The following is a 17,855-nucleotide window of genomic DNA, read 5'->3' as shown; positions in this document are numbered from 1 at the left end:
TGATGATTCTGCGTCCTCTGTTAGTGTTTCTTCTCAGCACCTCGTTATCCCAGATTTGATTCGATTTTCAGGTCCCCTTTACAATTCACTTTACCATTTCATAGAATTGTAGAATCGTTTGGTTGGAAAAGATCTTTGAGATCTTCCAGTTGTGGAGTCCTCAATGGAAGAAGGAGATGGAGTCCAGAGGAGGCTCCAAGGATGATGTGAGGGCTGGAGAACCTCCCGTACGAGGACAGGCTGAGAGAGTTGGGATGTTCAGCCTGAAGAAGAGGAGGCTCCAAGGAGACCTTCTAGAGACCTTCCAGAACCTGAAGGGGCTCCAGGAAAGCTGGGGAGGGGCTGTTCCCAAAGGCTTGTGGGGATGGGACGAGGGGCAATGGGGACAAACTGGAGAGGGGCAGAGTTAGACTGGACAGGAGGAGGAATTTCTTCACCGTGAGGGTGGGGAGGAACTGGAACAGGAGAAGTTGTGGTTGCCCCATCCCTGGAGGTGTTGAAGGCCACGTTGGATGGAGCTTTGAGCCCCTAATCCAGTGGGAGGTGTCCCTGCCCATGGCAGAGGGGTGGAACTGGATGATCTTTAAGGTCCCTTCCAACCCAAACTATTCTATGGTTCTATGATTCTCCCCTCCACATCTGTATCCCAGGTCACCACGCAGAACCTAGAGCTCTAAAGCTTCAGAAGCATCTCCTCATCTCTCAAATCCTTCTTGAAATCTCTTCTTTTCCACCATCTGTGCCAGCAAGTTGGCTCCGCCGCGTGCTAATCCCGCTGTCTGCCGCACCAGCCAGTATTGTCTCACTGATTCTTTGTGCTCTTCTACCCAGCAGATTGTCTCCATCTGCTGTCTCCTGCCTTGCAGTTAAATTGCGATCGCTCCGAAGCAAGAACCATATTTTCCTGCTGTGTTTTTGTAGCACCCAGCCAAAGGACGTCTTCATTCAAGACCGCGTTTCCTAGGTTCTACAGAATGACTTCTAATTCATTTCATAAATGCAAATTGTATAGATTCATTAAGGTTGGAAAAGGTTGGAGCAGATCCAGAGGAGGCCACGAAGATGATCCAAGGGCTGGAGCACCTCCTGTGCAAAGACAGGCTGAGAGAGTTGGGGTTGTTCAGCCTGGAGAAGACTCTGAGAAGGCCTTAGAGCAGCTTCCAGGATTGAAAAGGGCTCCAGGAAAGCTGGGGAGGGACTCTGGATCAGGGAGCGCAAAGATAGGACGAGGGGAATGGTTTGAAGCTGAAAAAGGGGAGATGGAGATGAGAAATGTTCTCCTGGGAGGGTGGGGAGGACCTGGACCAGGTTGCTTCAAGATGTGGTGGCTGCCCCATCCCTGGAGGTGTTGAAGGCTGCATTGGATGGAGCTTGGAGCCCCTGATCCAGTGGGAGGTGTCCCTGCCCATGGCAGGGGTGGGACTGGATGGGCTTTGAGGTCCCTTCCAAACCATTCTATGATTCTACAGGGGGAGCTGCCAACCCTCAGCCTGTCCCTGTGGTTCTTCCTTCATATAGTTAGGTCCTAAGGTCTCTCTCAAACTGTCCCTTCTGGCAGTTGAAGTTCATCATGTGAAGTTCACCTTTTCTGGGGGGCTCTTCTGACATGAGGACGAGAGGGAATGGCCTCAAGCTCCACCAGGGGAGGCTCAGGCTGGACAGCAGGATGAAATCTTTCCCGGAAATGGAGATTGGTCCGTGTCCGAGGCTGCCCAGGGAGGGGGTTGAGTCCCCTTCCCTGGAGGGGTTTAAGGGCCGGGTGGCCGAGGTGCTGAGGGACACGGGTCAGTGATTGATGGGGATGGTTGGACTCCATGATCCCGTGGGTCCTTCCCAACCTGGTGATCCTGTGATTCTATGCCACCACAGACCCTGGTTGTTCCCAGCTCTTGTGAAGAAGTTTTTAAGTCCTTCAAGACTGTTCTCACGCCTCCCTTAGTCACCACTTCTCCACGCTGCCCACCCCTCAAGGACTGTCTTTTCTTCTTCCTTGCTGCCCCTCAACCTTCTCCCACACATCTTTCCCGGGGCGTCGTGCCCCAAACTGGACTCATTGAATCATAGAATGATTTGGGTTGGAAGAGACCTTAATGATCACCCAGTTCCATAGGCAGCGACACCTCCCACGGGGTCAAGTTCCTCGAAGCTCCATCCACCCTGGCTTGAACGCCTCCAGGGATGGGGCAGCCACAACTCAGTCCTCTAAAACCTTATCCATCCCTTGGAACAGATCTGAGGTGGCTTTAACTCTTTTTTTCTAGCAACCACAGGAGGAAGTTCAGAAAATACCCAACTAATCTGTTTAGAATTCTTATTTATCGCAGTTGACGCTCTCTCGGTGGAGAGGACAATGTTCTATTTATTGTGGAAGGCGTCTGCTTGCAGTTGGCATCTTTAAAGACTGGTTTCATAAAACCAAACAGTGAACCCCTTGAATTCTCAACCTCCTTTGCCAACAACCTTCCTTCTTCCCTGGGTCCGGACCAACTCTCCTTCTCCTCCTCCTGCCGCTGTCGTCTTTTCATCTTCCTCTTAATGACGTTCGCTATTTCCATCTCAATTTGTGCCTTGGCTTTTCTGATGTTTCTCCACATGGTGATGCCGCTCTTCGAACTCGTTTGACCTAGTTCCCACTTCCCCTAAGCTGTTTTTCTTGAGCCTGGGGGTCAGTGAGGAGCCTGCGACGTCGCCAAGCTGGTTCCTACTACGCTTCCTCTTCTCTGTGTGGTGTTCGCATCATTTCTCTGAAGAGCTGCCAGCTCCCTTAACTCATTTCACCTCTGAACGTGCCTCCCATGAGATCTCACTCCCCAGTTCTCACAGCGTCTCCGTGTCCCTTGTCTTGATTTCCCTTTTCATCCACATCCCTTCAGGAGGGCTGTGGGTTTGCTCGCTCCACGCTCAGTCTTGGCCAACTCAACGTTGTGTTTCCAGTCCGTCTCTGGTGGCCGCTCGCCGTCACTGCCTGTGTCCCGCTCTCTTCCTCTCCCAGTAGAACCAGTTGACCCAATTGATGGCACAAAACAACGACAAAGTGGGGTTGCTGTGGTTAAAGCCACCCTCAGAGCTTCGTTAGCGCCAACGATCGCGTCCCCAGTTGGTCTTTCCCACACTGAGCAGAGGACATTGGTTTTCTCCTCTCTTTCGATCCAATATAGAATCATAGACTCATAGAATCACCAGGCTGGAAGAGACCCACTGGATCGTTGAGTCCAACCATTCCCATCACTCACTAACCCATGTCCCTCAGCACCTCATCCACCCGTCCCTTAAACCCCTCCACCGAGGACGTTGAGCACAGTTTGAGGTGCCCTCAGCCTTCCAGGAACCACGGAACGGCTGCTCCAACCCCTTCTTCTCTCCTTCTCTCTCAACCGGTGAAGCGGGACTCGAGCTATTTTGTCTCCGGCAGCCGGAGCTCGTCAAAAGGAAGAAAAGCTCCTTGTCTCGGGGTCGTGGCTCGAATCCTGTTCTGTGTCTGCGAGAGAAAAGCGGGCGGCCGAGCGAGGAGGACAGACCCGCTGCCAATTCCCTTCGTGCCCCGCGTCCCGTGCCAGCCCTCGCTCGGCCACAAAAAGCTTCGTCTACTCCCAGCAAACCACCCAAGCATTTAAATTTAATAGCGCTCCACAACCTCCTCGTTCCAAAGTGATTAAGAGGTTGATTAAAGCCCATGTCTCGCTGGCTGGGAGGCAAATTCCTCCGCAGAACCCATGAAATTGCTTCTGCAGTGGGTGCTTTTTGCCATCCTTCCTGCTTTCCCGTGTCAGACGAGCCCAATCCTCTCGGTAATCCTGGTGTTCCCCCATCCCACGTGTCCCTCACTCCTTTGGGGCTGCGGCAAAGCAGGAGGAGAACCCGCCGGCTGCAGACACGGCATCAGCCAGGAGGGAAACTGAGGCACGGTAAGGGATGCTGACCCCAGGGCCAGGTGGGGAACGGAGGTTGTGTCTTCGTGTGGGGAACGGGAGCGCGTTGGGTTGGTCAGTAGGGTCCAAAATAGGGGGGACAGCAAGGAGGGGACTGATGGAGGTCAGAGTGGCCTCCCAGAGTAGAGGGACACAGGGACAAATACCCCCACATGCTCTCATAGAACCAGGAGCATCCTTAGATGCGCTTGAATCTTGGGACCTAATTTTGCCTTGAATCCCAAGAAGTCCCTTCAACCCATGTGGATGAGCAGCTGCAGCTGAGAAGGTTGAGCTGAAGAAGACACCTGTCCCCTTGAGTCCTCCTCAGGTCCATCTCAACACCGAGGAGCTACCTGGGTTTGTGGAGAACCTGGTCCCCTGTTTCCCTTTGCTGCTCTCCTTGACTGTGTCCTGAGCTCCTCTGAAAGGACAATGGGTGGCAAAGGATGAGAAGTCCCAGTTGCTCCCTTGTCCACCTGGGAGGTTCCTTCACGTGGAACCTTGGGAGGTCTGGGATGGATGGGTTGTGGCAGGATGGATGAGCTGTGCCGTGCAACCCCACCTCCAAGGTGGCTCCGTCCTCCAAGGTGGCTCCATCCATGATAGGTGAGCCGTGCGGGGCCAGCCTCACCTCCAAGGTGGCTCCATCCATGATAGGTGAGCCGTGCGGTGCCAGCCTCACCTCCAAGGTGGCTCTGTATGTGATGGAGGGTCTGTGTGGGGCCAATCTCATCTCCAAGGTGGCTCCATCCGTGATGGAGGAGCTGTTCCATGCCAACCTCACCTCCAAGGTGGCTCCATCCGTGATGGAGATGTCGTGCGGTGCAAACCTCACCTCCAAGGTGACTCCATCCATGATGGATGAACTGTTCCTTGCCAACCTTGCTTCCCAGGTGACACCAGCTGTGGTGGAGAAGCCCTGCTTGCTGCTGGAGAGCTAAACAGGGATGAGCTTTCTCTGTCTGCTCGAGAGGTCAGCATGTTGACAGCTGCTTCTTCCCTACAAAGGAGATTTTCTTCTCTTCCCCAGGCAGCATCCGGCTGGATCCAAGGCACCATCAGGAAGGATCAGATGGTTTCCAGAGCCCACCGTGCGGCTGCATGTTCACTGGTTGGACTCTTTCTTTGGCTGCCCCATCCCACCCCATCCCATCCCATCCCACCCCTTCCCACCCCATCCCATCCCATCCCATCCCATCCCATCCCACCCCATCCCATCCCATCCCACCCCATCCCATCCCATCCCACCCCATCCCACCCCATCCCACCCCATCCCACCCCATCCCATCCCATCCCATCCCATCCCATCCCATCCCATCCCATCCCATCCCATCCCATCCCACCTCTCCTTGCATCCAGACCAGCCTCTTGCTCTCCTTTGCGTCACCCCTTGGCATCATCTGCTGGTTTCCACCACCACCCCTCACTTTTTAATCTCCCTGAGTGAGCCGAGAATTAATTTAGAGCTCACGAAAAATATTTGGAACGTTGCAAACGCGCCGAGCTGCGGCTTTAGCTCCAGGGAGATCGCCAGCCGCATCCCTAACGTGCACTACATTTAATATTCAGTGGTGATTAATTGCTTCGTTTCCTTCCTCTCGAGGAGCTGGGAGGTTTGGCTTGTGGGTGACACCATCTCTGGAAGACATCGGCTCGTGTGGGAAGCGAGACGGAAGAGAAGGTGGCTGGGGAGCTGGGGTTCCCTGAAGAGAGAATAAACCCCCCTCCACGCTTGGTACTGGGACAGGGTGGTCGCAACCAGGAGGTGCTGCTGATTCCCACCAGCAGAAGCTGGGCCAGCATCATCAAACCCAGCAGGGGGTTTTCCACAGTGCAGGAGCCTGGTTTCCTCCTCCATCCCACAACCGGATGGAAATGAGGAGCTGGAGGGGGTGAAACGCTGAAGCGTTTTGGCTGCAGAGCCCTAAATCCCATCAACATCCCAGGTAGCTCCATCAGGGAGCTCTTAGGGCAGGAGACGGCTGGGAGCGGGTTAGAATCAGAGAATGGTTGGGGTGGAAGGGACCTCAAAGATCATCCAGTTCCAACCCTGTGTCATGGGCAGGGACACCTCCCACTGAATCAGGGGCTCCAAGCTCCATCCAACGTGGCCTTCAACACCTCCAGGGATGGGGCAGCCACAGCTTCTCTGGGCAACCTGTTCCAGCTCCTCCCCACCCTCATGGAAGAAATTCCTCCTCCTGTCCAGTCTAACTCTGCCCCTCTCCAGTTTGTCCCCATTGCCCCTCATCCCATCCCCACAAGCCTTTGGGAACAGCCCCTCCCCAGCTCTCTTGGAGCCCCTTCAGGTTCTGGAAGCTGCTCTAAGGTCTCCCTGGAGCCTTCTCTTCTCCTGAACATCCCAATTCTCTCAGCCTGTCCTCGGACGGGAGGTTCTCCAGCCCTCGCATCATCCTTGGAGCCTCCTCTGGCCCCGTTCCAACAGCTCCATCTCCTCCTCCTGCTGAGGATTCCAGAGCTGGCCCCAACCCTCCAGCTGAGGTCTCCCAGAGAGGAGCAGAGGGGACAATCCCCTCCCTTGATGCTCGGATGGGACTCGGAGGAATCAGAATGGTGTCCGTGTTGGGAGACCACAAGCACTGACAAGAGGCTTAACTTAAAAAAAAAAAACAAACCATGTTTTATTGAAGATCTTCCTTTTTTTTTTTTTGTTGTTGTTTTTAACCTGTATTTCAAAAAAAGTGGGGTAGAAGTACAAAAAAAGTCAGTTGCGGGACGGCAAAGGTTTAGAAATCACAGCGCGGCACTAACCCAAGCAAGAAAACACGGAGCACGAACCAAACACCCCCACGACACGACGCGGCCAAAAACCCCTTCGGTTTTGTAGGATTATGAATGAATTTGTTTTCTTTTCCTCTGTACAAAACACACCAAAGCATGCCAGGGCGCGGGAATAAAGAGACACCGGGTGGGGAGGAGGCAGGAGATCCGCAGAGCGGGACGCGGGAGGGTTGGGTCCCGCTCTCGCCGCCTTCTCCTCCTCCTGCTTCACGTCAAGTTGTTCTGGAGGCAGTTGATTTCACCGCCGTCCTGCTCCCCTTTGCCGCCGCCGTCGTGCTTGGGCGACGTCGAGTTGTGGATGTTGAAGGGCTCCTCGTCCTTCAGGCAGGATTTCAAGGAGTCCTGCAGCTTGTGGGGAGCGTTGGGGTCATCCTGGTAGGAGAGATGGAAGGTTAGGAGATGACCGCGACGTGGAGGACGTGGAAGGATGGAACAGGTGAAGGAACCAACGTCTCTACCACCAACGTCTCTATCACCAATGTCTCTACCACCAACATAGGATGCAGAGTGGTTAGAAATGTCCTTCCCCACCAGCGCACAGCTTGGAATGGGGGGAGAACGGAGCTCCCGGCACCAGGGGAGCCGATGGGTGACAGGATCCCACCACCTGCTGCTGTTCCCCACCGTGGGTTGGGTTTCATGGAATGGGTTGAGTTGGGTTGGAAGAGACCTCAACGCCCATCCAGTTCCACCCGCCGTGATCCCACTGGATCAGATGAGGTCCCCACACCTCCAGCACTCAAAAAACTCTCACCAACCGCACTCAGGAGCCACGCAGCTGTCCCACTCACCGCTCCCACCATCCCACCACCATCCCATTTCTCCTCCCAGCTCGTCCCATCATCTCCATCCACACCAATTAGCAACTCGCCAAGCGGCGCTTGGCAGGAGACCCGAGGGGTTGGATTTATTGTGGTATTTTTCCCGTGTACAGCCAGATTTGGTGGCAAAGACGAGGTTGCCTCTTCCTAACATCTCCCCGACAGCTGCTGGGAGCATCTGGTCCAGCATCCGTGGGGAGAGAAGTCCCACTGGCACCAGGGTTGAGCTTTGGGGAACGTCCGTGCCTGGGTGGTCCTGGTGTCTCCGGCGTTGCTGGCAGGTCAGGATGAGCCCTCATCTCTGGGGTCTTGGAGGTCTCCAAGGGTGCAACGGCTCATGGGGTTGAGGCTTCCACCAGCTTCATAGCGGATTTGGTGCTCCTGGAGCCACGTGGAGGATGGATGGAGACACCAAAGACCTGGCTCATATAAAGATGGGAAACCTCTATCTTCTGGGTGGTTTCTATGAGCGATTCCCAGCTGGTTTGGGGTCACAGCAAACCCCACGGGATGGGCACCACCGCCAGGGCACCAAGCTCCTCTCTAAGTGGAGGAGCTGCACCACGTGTCCCCAAACCCCCCTTTCCCAGGGGTGTTGACGCTGCTGTCCCCTCCGCATCCTCGGGACGCTCCATCCCGGGCATCCCACGCCGCTGCAGGACCCGCGTCCTCCACAAGCTGCGTCCCGGCCACCACGTTCTGCTGCAGGACCGAGCCCTCCACATCCCAGAGGGGACAAGGGGTGGGTTGGACCCCAGCGAGATACCAAGCAGCAGCACCAAACTCATCCCAAGGTGTGTCCTCTCCGCAGCGGCGAGCAAGCCGGCTCCAGGAGCCTCCTGCCAGGGTGGCTTGGCAGATGCTACGGCTGCTAAAGGACGTCAGAAGATGAGGAGAAGAACCATCTCAGGGCTAAGGCAAAGGCTAGAGGGACCTACGCTTCTCCTCCGGGTCGTGCTCGGCAAAGCCCTTCGCTTCTCTCTGTTTCGGTTTGAAAGACAAGAGGATGGGAGGGCAACCAGGGCTACGCAGGAGGCCACATCCTGACCACACCATAGAATCACAGAATCACCAGGTTGGAAGAGACCCACCAGATCATGGAGTCCAACCATCCCCATCAATCACTGACCCGTGTCCCTCAGCACCTCGGCCACCCGGCCCTTAAACCCCTCCAGGGAAGGGGACTCAATCCCCTCCCTGGGCAGCCTCCGACAGGGACCAAGCACCCTTTCCAGGAAGAAATTCATCCTGATGTCCAGCCTGAGCCTCCCCTGGTGGAGCTTGAGGCCATTCCCTCTCGTCCTGTCCCCTGTCCCTTGGGAGAAGAGCCCAGCTCCCTCCTCTCCACAACCTCCTCTCAGGGAGAGAGCAATGAGGTCTCCTCTCAGCCTCCTCTTCTCCAGGCTGAACCCCCCCAGCTCTCTCAGCCGCTCCTCCTAACCCTTGTTCTCCAGCCCCTTCCCCAGCTCCGTTCCCTTCTCCAGACGTTCTCCAGCCCCTCAAGGTCTTTCTTGGAGTGAGGGGCCCAGAACTGACCCCAGGATTCGAGCTGTGGCCTCACCAGCATCAAATCCAGAGGGAGAAGAACCTCCCTGGCCCTGCTGGCCACGCCGGCTCTGCTCCAAGCCAAGATGCCCTTGGCCTTCTTGGCCCCCTGGGCCCCTGCTGGCTCCTGTCCAACCAACCCCCCCAGGTCCTTCTCCTCCAGGCCCTTTCCAGCCAGCCTTCTCCTAGGCTGGAGCTGCCCAGGGTTCTTGTGCCCCAAGGGCAGGACCCACCATTTGGCCTCGTTAACCCTCATCCAGCAGCATCCTGGAGAGTTCCATCCCCCAGCATCACTCTCCGCTGCTGGGTGTCCTCTGCTGGTCCTCCCTGTGGCATCATCGGCCACAAGGAGCATCATGAGGAGCCTCGTCGGCTGGAGCCACGTGGCACCAGCCACCCCCTCCTTGAAGTGGTGGCCCCGCAGTTCTGGATGGTGGCTCCTTGGGGAACCACGAGGACAGGGTAGGAGGACAGAGGGTGACAGCGACTCAGGATGGACACGGCAGGACCCAACAGAGAAGGGACAGAGCGGTGGCCGCCGTGGGATGGGGACAGGAGGCTGCGGAGCGACCCAGTGGTGATGCCACCAACTCCCCTGGCAGTGCAAGGACCTCAGGTTGGGGTGGGGACAGACAGACGAGATGTTACTGGACAGAGGGACAAGGGCAGAGCAGCTGGTGGGAGGTGGGGATGGTGCCACAAAGCCTCCTTACGTTTGGGTGGGAGCCCTCGGCGATGGTGGAGAGGGAGAAGTTGTCGTTGTGCAGCTCGGACGGGGTGCGGTATCTGCCGGGGGGAGGAGGAGAGCAGAACGGTGAGACCCAGCGCCCCCGGCACCCCACAACTGCATTTTGGGGTCAACCTGGTGCTGAGGGGGTAAACGTCCCCAGGGATGGAGCTTTGGGGGCTCAGTGTCCCCAGGGATGGAGGTTTGGAAGCTCAGTGTCCCCAGGGATGGAGCTTTGGGGGCTAAATGTCCCCAGGGATGGAGGTTTGGGGGCTCAGCGTCCCCAGATCTGGGGTTCTGGGCTCAAAATCCCCAGGGATGGAGGTTTGGGAGCTAAATGTCCCCAGATCTGGAGGTTTGGGGGCTAAATGTCTCCAAATCTGGAGGTTTGGGGGCTAATGACCCTAGAGATGGAGCTTTGAGGGGCTAAATGTCTCCAGAACTGGGGTTTGGAGGCTAAATGTCTCCAGTTCTGGAGGTTTGGGGAGTATATGACCCCAGCTCTGGGGTTTGGAGGCTTCATGTCCCCAGGGACAGAAGCTTTGGGGCTCAATGTCCCCAGATCTGGAGGTTTGGAAGCCACGTACCCCCCACATCTGAGGATTTAGGGGTTAAATATCCCCATCTCTGAGGATCTGGGGGGCTTAGTGCTCCCCAGATCTGGGGTCTGTGGGCTCAATGTCCCCAGGGATGGAGGTTTGGGGGCTCAGTGTCCCCAGATCTGGGGTCTGTGGGCTCAATGTCCCCAGGGATGGAGGTTTGGGGCTCAGGGTCCCCAGATCTGGGGTTCTGGGACTCAGTGTCCCCAGGGATGGAGGTTTAGGGGCTCAGTGTCCCCAGGGATGGAGGTTTAGGGGCTCAATGTCCCCAGGGATGGAGGTTTGGGGCTCAGTGTCCCCAGATTTGGTGGCCTGGGAGGCTCAGTGTCCCCAGCTCTAAGCAGGGGAGGGGTGAGCCCAAGGCCAACTCGAGCTGCAGCCTCTCAGGGTTGGAGAAGACCCACTGGCTGGCACTGAGCTGGCTGCTAATTACACTTGGCACTTCCCAACGCTAATTAACAGCTCATTAGGGACCCAGGCTGGGAGGGTTTCCTCCTCCTTGGCTGCAGGGAGCTGGGGAGCAATTGCTGGAGCTGGGCGGGGGGGTGACCCTACGCTCCTGTCATCCCCAAACCTCTCCCTGGGGACACGTTGGAGCCCATCTCCGGTGGCCCCTGGGCAGCGCGGTGACCCCAGCCGGTGGCCCCGGCTCCCAGTGCAGCAGATTAACTGGTGCCAGTCAGCTTTAAAGGATTAACGGTGGAGCAGGAGCTTTCCCACCCACCGTGACACCATCTGCACCGGGGGGGGATCCCGAAGACACGTCAAACCCTGGTGCCACCAGCAAGAGCCGAGGCCACCTGAAGGCTCTGAGGGTGTCCAGGTGCCACCCCGGAGCGTTCGGGGACAGTTTTAGGGCTCCCAGCCCCGTCTGGAGGCCACTCACTTGGTCTTGCGCAGCTTGCTGTTCTCCGTCTTGAGCAGGTAGAGCTTCTTGGCGAAGAAGACGGTGAGCATGAAGAGCAGCAGCACCACGAGGGCGGCCGAGCCCACGGCCACGCAGAGCACCTGGAAGTCGGTGACGATGGCCTCGCAGCGCATGCCCTTGTGCCACGTGTAGTCCTGCGTGTTGCACCTGCGAGGGGAGGCGGTTAGGGACCCCCGACCCCAAAAACACGTCCCCGTCACCCAGAGCGTCTTCCGGGGACGCCGATATCTGTAAATGATGAGTGGCTGATGGGGGATCTTGCCAAACCAACCCGATGGCCTTCTGTGAGAAAGTGACTGACTACGGGATGGGGGAAAGGCTGGGGAGGGATCTTCTTGGGCTTCAGCAAAGCCTTTGAGATGGTTTCTCACAGGATTCTGCTTGGGAAACTGTCACCCTGGGGCCTGGAAGGGGGAACGAGCTCCTGGGTGGAAAAGTGGTTGGGTGGAGGGTCCAGAGAGTGAGGGGAGATGGAGTTACCTCCAGCTGGAGGCCAGTGACAAGTGGTGTCCCCAGGGCTCAGCGCTGGGTCCAGCCCTGCTCAGGGTCTTCATCAACGACCTGGATGGAGGCCTCGAGGGCCCCCTGAGCAAGTCTGGGGGTGACACTGAGCTGGGTGGGAGCTGGATCTGCTGGAGGGTCGGGAGGCTCCAAAGGGACCTGAACAGGCTGGATCCATGAGCTGAGACCAACGGGATGAGGGTTAACGAGGCCAAATGCCACGTCCTGCACCTCATTGCTCTCTCCAACTCCCTGAGAGGAGGTTGTGGAGAGGAGGGAGCTGGGCTCTTCTCCCAAGGGACAGGGGACAAGACGAGAGGGAATGGCCTCAAGCTCCACCAGGGGTTGAGTCCCCTTCCCTGGAGGGGTTGAAGGGCCGGGTGGCCGAGGTGCTGAGGGACACGGGTCAGTGATTGATGGGGATGGTTGGACTCCATGATCCAACCTGGTGATTGGTCTCTTCCAACCTGGTGATTCTGTGATTCTATGAGATTAACAGGCCACCCCAAGAGCTGGGGACATCAGGGGACACCAGGAGCAGGGTTGGGGTCCTCCAGGTGATGTTCATCCCCCGCGCTCATGGTTCCCCAGTGGGTGGTGGGGTGTCCAGCGGGATGTGGGGGGACACAGCCCCATCACGCCGCACGCTGGCGTCCCCCCCGGCAGGTGGCTCCGTGCCAGGCGCAGGATGCGTGCCGAGCCGTACTGCGCAGCCCTCCCCGGGCACAATCTGCCGGGGCCGATTAGCACGGCGGCCGCGGAGCCTCGGCTGGGCGGCTCTGACCTAATTCCTCAGCAGCCGCCTCTCGGGGGGCAGGGAAAGGCCCTCCGAGCTCCAGAGGAACAGGCGTGGGGAGCAAGGGGGATGGAGAGATGAGGGATGGGGTCCATGGGGATGGGGAGCCTGGAGATGGGGACCATGGGGATGGGGAGCTTGGAGATGGGGTTCATGGGGATAGAAAGATGAGGGATGGGGTGCATGCGGATGGAGAGCCTGGAGATGGGGTCTATGGGGATGGAAAGATGAGGGATGGGGTCAATGGGCATGGAAAGATGAGGGATGGGGTGCACGGGAATGGGGAGATGAGGGATGAGGTCCATGGGGATGGAGAGATGAGGGGTGAGGTGCATGGAGATGGAGAGCTCAGGAATGGGGTGCACGGGGATGGAGAACCTGGAGATGGGGTCCATGGGGATGGAGAGCTCAGGGATGGGGTCCATGGGGATGGGAAGATGAGGGATGGGGTCCATGGGGAAGGAGAGATGAGGGATGGAGAGCATGGGGATGGAGAGTCCAAGGATGAAGTGCATGGGGAAGGAGAGATGAGGGATGGAGAGCATGGGGAAGGAGAGTTGAGGGATGGAGAGCATGGGGATGGAGAGTCCAAGGATGAAGTGCATGGGGATGGAGAGTCCAAGGATGAAGTGCATGGGGATGGAGGGATGAGGGATGGAGAGCATGGGGATGGAGAGATGAGGGATGGAGAGCATGGGGATGGAGAGTCCAAGGATGAAGTGCACGGGGATGGAGGGATGAGGGATGGAGAGCATGGGGATGGAGAGATGAGGGATGGAGAGCATGGGGATGGAGAGATTGGGGATGGAGATATGAGGGATGGAGAGCATGGGGATGGAGAGTCCAAGGATGAAGTACACGGGGATGGAGAGCCCAGGGAGAGGTTGCACTGGCATGAGAAGCCCCCACCGCACGCCCTCCACCTCCCCCAGGTCCCGGGGTCCCCGTCCCTTACCTGCAGAAGGCCCCGTGGCTCTCCACCAGGTAGCACTGGCCGCCGTTGTGGCAGTAGCTGGGGACGAGGTCGCAGACGGAGCGGCAGGAGCTGTTGTGCCGGACGTAGCCGCTCCGGCACTCGGTTCCGTTCTCCAGCTGGCCCCGCTCCCCGGGTCGCGGCCGTGCCGTGGGGCTGCCCCCCATCCCGCTCGAGGGCTGCGCTGGGGCCACCTCGGCTTGGCCGGTGGGTTGGGGCTCCCGCGGTGCCGGTCGAGCGCCGGGCACGGCCGGGGTGGGCAAGCGGTAGCCGTTCTCATCCTCCAGCCCCCCATCTTCTTCGTCCTCGTCTTCCTCCTCCTCCTCCTCCTCCTCCAGCTCGTCCTCCTCCTCCCCGTCGGCGTAGAAGGACGTGGTGGGGTAGAAATCGGCTTCGTCGAAGGGCGTGAAGTCATCGTAGAGCTCGTGGAGCGCCCACGGCGTGGCGGCTCCCTCCGGCTCTCGCCGCCGCGCCGAGCCGCCTGCCCCCCGGGCACCCCCGGGGAAGCCCCCCAACCCTTCGCCCCCCTCAAAGAGGTCGTAGTAGTCGACGTCGATGATCTCGGAAGCCGTCCGGTCGGTGGGCGGCTCGGAGGTGGCCGGCGTGCCGGTGATGGGCTCCTCCACCTCCAGCCACGTCAGATCCGTGCGGCCACGAGCCCCCTGGGCCGGGGCTGGGCTGGACGTGGCCACCCAGAGCTCCTGCCCGCGCCCCGAGTCCCCCACCACGCGCGGCACGGGGCTGGCGTCCCCCGGCAAGGGGGTCCGCGGGGCGGCCGCCCCCTCGGCCACCAGCAAGAGCTCCGATTCGGACGCATCGGTGGCCACGCGCGGAGCTGGGGGGCTCGACGGAGCCGCCGTCAGCCCCCCGAACCCCTCCGGCTCGGTCAAGGAGGCTCGCGTGGGCCGCTCGCCGCTGCCCGGCTCTTCGGGGCTCCCGAGAGCCACCATCCCCGCGTCCCCCGGCCAGGTCACCGCCGCGTCACCCATCGCGTTGAATTTGGGGGGCAGAGCGCTGGCGTCGCCCTCCCCGGTGCACCCCACGCACCCCTCGGGCGCCGCCGCTGGGTCCCTGGTGGCCGTACCCCTCGCTGGGGGCTCTAATTGGGGTCCCGATGGAGGGTGTCCCCCGCCCGTGGTGGCATCTCCAGGGTTGGTGGCGTTGGTGGGTCTCCCCGCGGGGTCTCTGCTCGGCCAGCCTCTCCTCCCTTCGGCCTCGCTGGAGTTTTGGGGAGCCCACGCGGATGCTGGGATGGGGAACAGGAGAAAAAGATGGGTCAGAGGTGGCCCCCACGCCCTGGGGAGCCTGGAGAGCTTTGGGGGGGGGTCCCCATCACCTTGAGCTTGCACCCACCACGCCGAGATATTTGGAGAGGGGGCTGCACCCCAAGTCTTTCTGGCCTCGCATGGGGACTGAAGGGGCAAAGCCCAGTTCTGTGGGTCCCCCCACACCCACGGCAGCCCCAGTCCTCACCCTCCAAGTCTGTGACCCCCCCCCAGGGTGATAAAGCCCCCCCAAACCAAGCTGCCCTGGACCAGACACCCAGCCAAGAGTTCTGACCCCCCCAAAAGGGGATCCAGCCCCTTATAAAGGGATCCAACACCTCTGCAAGGGGATTCAGCCCCCCCAAAAGAGATCCAACACCCCCCTCAAAGGGTCCAACCCCTCTGCAAGGGGATACAGCCCCCCCAACAAGGGATCCAGCCTCCTGGAAAGGGATCCAGCCCCTCTGCAAGGGGATTCAGCCCCCCTGACAAAGGATTCAGCCCCCTGGAAAAGGATCCAGCCCCTCTGTAAGGGGATTCAGCCCCCTCAACAAGGGATTCAGCCTCTTGGAAAGGGATCCAACCCTCCTGCAAGGGGATTTGCCCCCCCAACAAGGGATTCGGCCCCCTGGAAAGGGATTCGGCCCCTCTGCAAGGGGATACAGCCCCCTCCGACAAGGGATTCAGCTGCCTGGAAAGGGATCCAGCCCCTCTGCAAAGGGATTTGCCCCCCCAACAAGGGATCCAGCCCCTCTGCAAGGGGATTCAGCTCCCCCAAAGGGATCCAGCCCCTCTGCAGGGAGATCCAGCCTCCTCCAAAGGGATCCAGCCCCTCCGCAAGGGACTCCATCAAGATCCTGCTCCCCTTACCCCTCAATTAGATCCAGCCCCTTGCACGGGGATCTAGCCCTCCTCTCTAGTTCCTGCAAGGGTACCCTGCAAACACAACGGGATCTACAGCCCCCCCATCCTCCAAGAGGATCCACCCTTCCTCCCGTTCCTGTAATTGCAGCCTGTACACACAAGGGAATCCAGCTCCCTGCAATGGGATCCAGCCCCCCCAGCAGATCCAGACACTTTAGAAGTGGATCCAGCTCCCCTGCAATGGGATCCAGCCCCCCCAAGGAGATCCAGCTCCTTTAGAAGGGGATCCAGCTCCCTGCAATGGGATCCAGCCCCCCCAGCAGATCCAGACCCTTTAGAAGTGGATCCAGCTCCCCTGCAATGGGATCCAGCCCCCCCCAGCAGATCCAGCTCCTTTAGAAGTGGATCCAGCCCCCCTGCAATGGGATCCAGTCCCCCCAAGCAGATCCAGATCCTTTAGAAGGGGATCCAGCTCCCCTGCAATGGGATCCAGCCCCCCCAAGCAGATCCAGCCCCCCTGCAATGGGATCCAGCCCCCCCAAGCAGATCCAGCTCCTTTAGAAGGGGATCCAGCCCCCCTGCAAAGGGATGCAGAGCCCTACAAGTGGATCCAGCCCCCCCCTAGCAGATCCAGCTCCTTTAGAAGGGGATCCAGCCCCCCTGCAAGGGGATGCAGAGCCCTACAAGGGGATCCAGCTCCCCACCAAGGGATCCAGCTCCCTGCAAAAGGATCCAGGTCCCCACAAAGGGATCCAGCCCACCCTGCAAGGGGATCCAGCCCTGTCTGGTTCCTGCAAGTGAATTCCATAACCCCAGGAGGATCCAGCCCCTCCAGAGGGATCCACCCCCTCCTCCATGGGAATCCAGCCCCTCCTCAGGCTCCTGCAGATGCATCCCAGCCACACCAGGGGATCCCGCTCCGCTTCTCCTCCAAAGGAATCCACCTCCCAGCAGGGGGATCCAGCCTTTCCCTGGTTCCCACAGACGCACCCCATGCATAAAGGGGATCCAGCTCCCCCACCCCCAAAAAAACAGGATTGAGCCCCCCCTGCAAGGGGATCCAGCCTGGGGAAGGGGATCCCCCTCCATCCTCCGGCTCCCGCAGATCCAGGGGTCCCCCCCACCCCGACATTCCTGGTCTCCTACAGGTGATCAGCCCCTAAATCTGATCCAAGGAGAGGGATCGGTGCAGCATCCATGCCCAGGACCCGATTCCCCCAGTGCAGGATCCGACCCTGGGAGAGGGAAATGGTCCCCCCCGGTCCCCCCGGTGCAGCATCCAGCCCCAGGACATGATTCCCGGTGCAGGATCCGACCCTGGGATTGGGAAACGGTCCCTCCCGGTCCTCCTGGAGCAGCATCCGAGCCCAGGACCCGGTTCCCCAGTGCAGGATCCGACCCCCTGGGGTGGGTACCAGCCCCCCCTTCACCCCCCGGTGCAGGATCCGACCCCCTGGGGTGGGTACCATCCCCCCCGGTGCAGGATGCGGCCCCGGGAGGGGGGATGCAGGGATGTCCCCGGTGTCCCGCCCCCCCCCCCACCCCATATCCAAGTGCAGGATGCTCGCCCCCCCCCTCCCCATCCCGGTACGCACCGAGGGCGCCGAGGGCGAGCAGCAGGGCCAGGGCTTGTGGCCGGGCAGGCGCGGGGGCCATGGCGACATGGAGGGACCGCGGGGCCGGCACCGGCAGCGGCTCCGCCCGCGCCCCCGCTCCGCACGGGCGGGGAGGGGATGGAGCTTGGGGGGGGGGGGGGGGTTGGAGAGAAACGGGGCGGGGGGGGGAGGCACCGGCTCCGCCCGCGGGGCTCGGAGGGACGCCGGGAGCCGCGGTTTGAGGCTCCGGGATGCGGCAGAGGGACCCCCCCCCCCCGCCACCGACAGCAGCATCCCCGGGATGCCCCGGGGGGACCCGACCCTGTATCACCCCCCCCAGGGGACCCATCCCTGCATCCCATCGTAGGGATGGACCTAGGGGAGCATCCCTGCAGCCCCAGCCCTGCATCCTCTCCCCCAGGGAACGCATCCCGGCGTCCCATCCTAGGGGAGCATCCCTGCATCCCCATCCCTGCATCCCCCCCAGGGGACTTATCCCTACATCTCCCCCAGGGGACCTATCCCTGC

The 17,855-nt window shown here is 59.8% G+C and overlaps 1 protein-coding gene across 1 annotated transcript; it reads right to left on the bottom strand.

The window, feature by feature from the left end:
* Positions 1-6,881: 6,881 nt before the first annotated feature.
* CSPG5 (chondroitin sulfate proteoglycan 5) lies at positions 6,882-17,457 on the bottom strand. The gene is made up of 5 exons (XM_069859172.1): positions 17,328-17,457; positions 13,586-14,849; positions 11,292-11,480; positions 9,793-9,865; positions 6,882-7,085 (listed from the first exon to the last, which is right to left on the bottom strand). The coding sequence occupies exons 1-5, from the start codon at positions 17,386-17,388 to the stop codon at positions 6,921-6,923; spliced, it is 1,752 nt and encodes a 583-aa protein (XP_069715273.1). The 5' UTR covers positions 17,389-17,457; the 3' UTR covers positions 6,882-6,920.
* Between the last annotated feature and the right edge of the window lie 398 nt (positions 17,458-17,855).

The sequence above is a fragment of the Phaenicophaeus curvirostris genome, chromosome 6, assembly GCF_032191515.1.
Source record: "Phaenicophaeus curvirostris isolate KB17595 chromosome 6, BPBGC_Pcur_1.0, whole genome shotgun sequence".
Lineage (NCBI taxonomy): Eukaryota > Metazoa > Chordata > Aves > Cuculiformes > Cuculidae > Phaenicophaeus > Phaenicophaeus curvirostris.
Note: the sequence above shows the minus strand (reverse complement) of the source record. Positions and strands in the feature narration are given on the sequence as shown.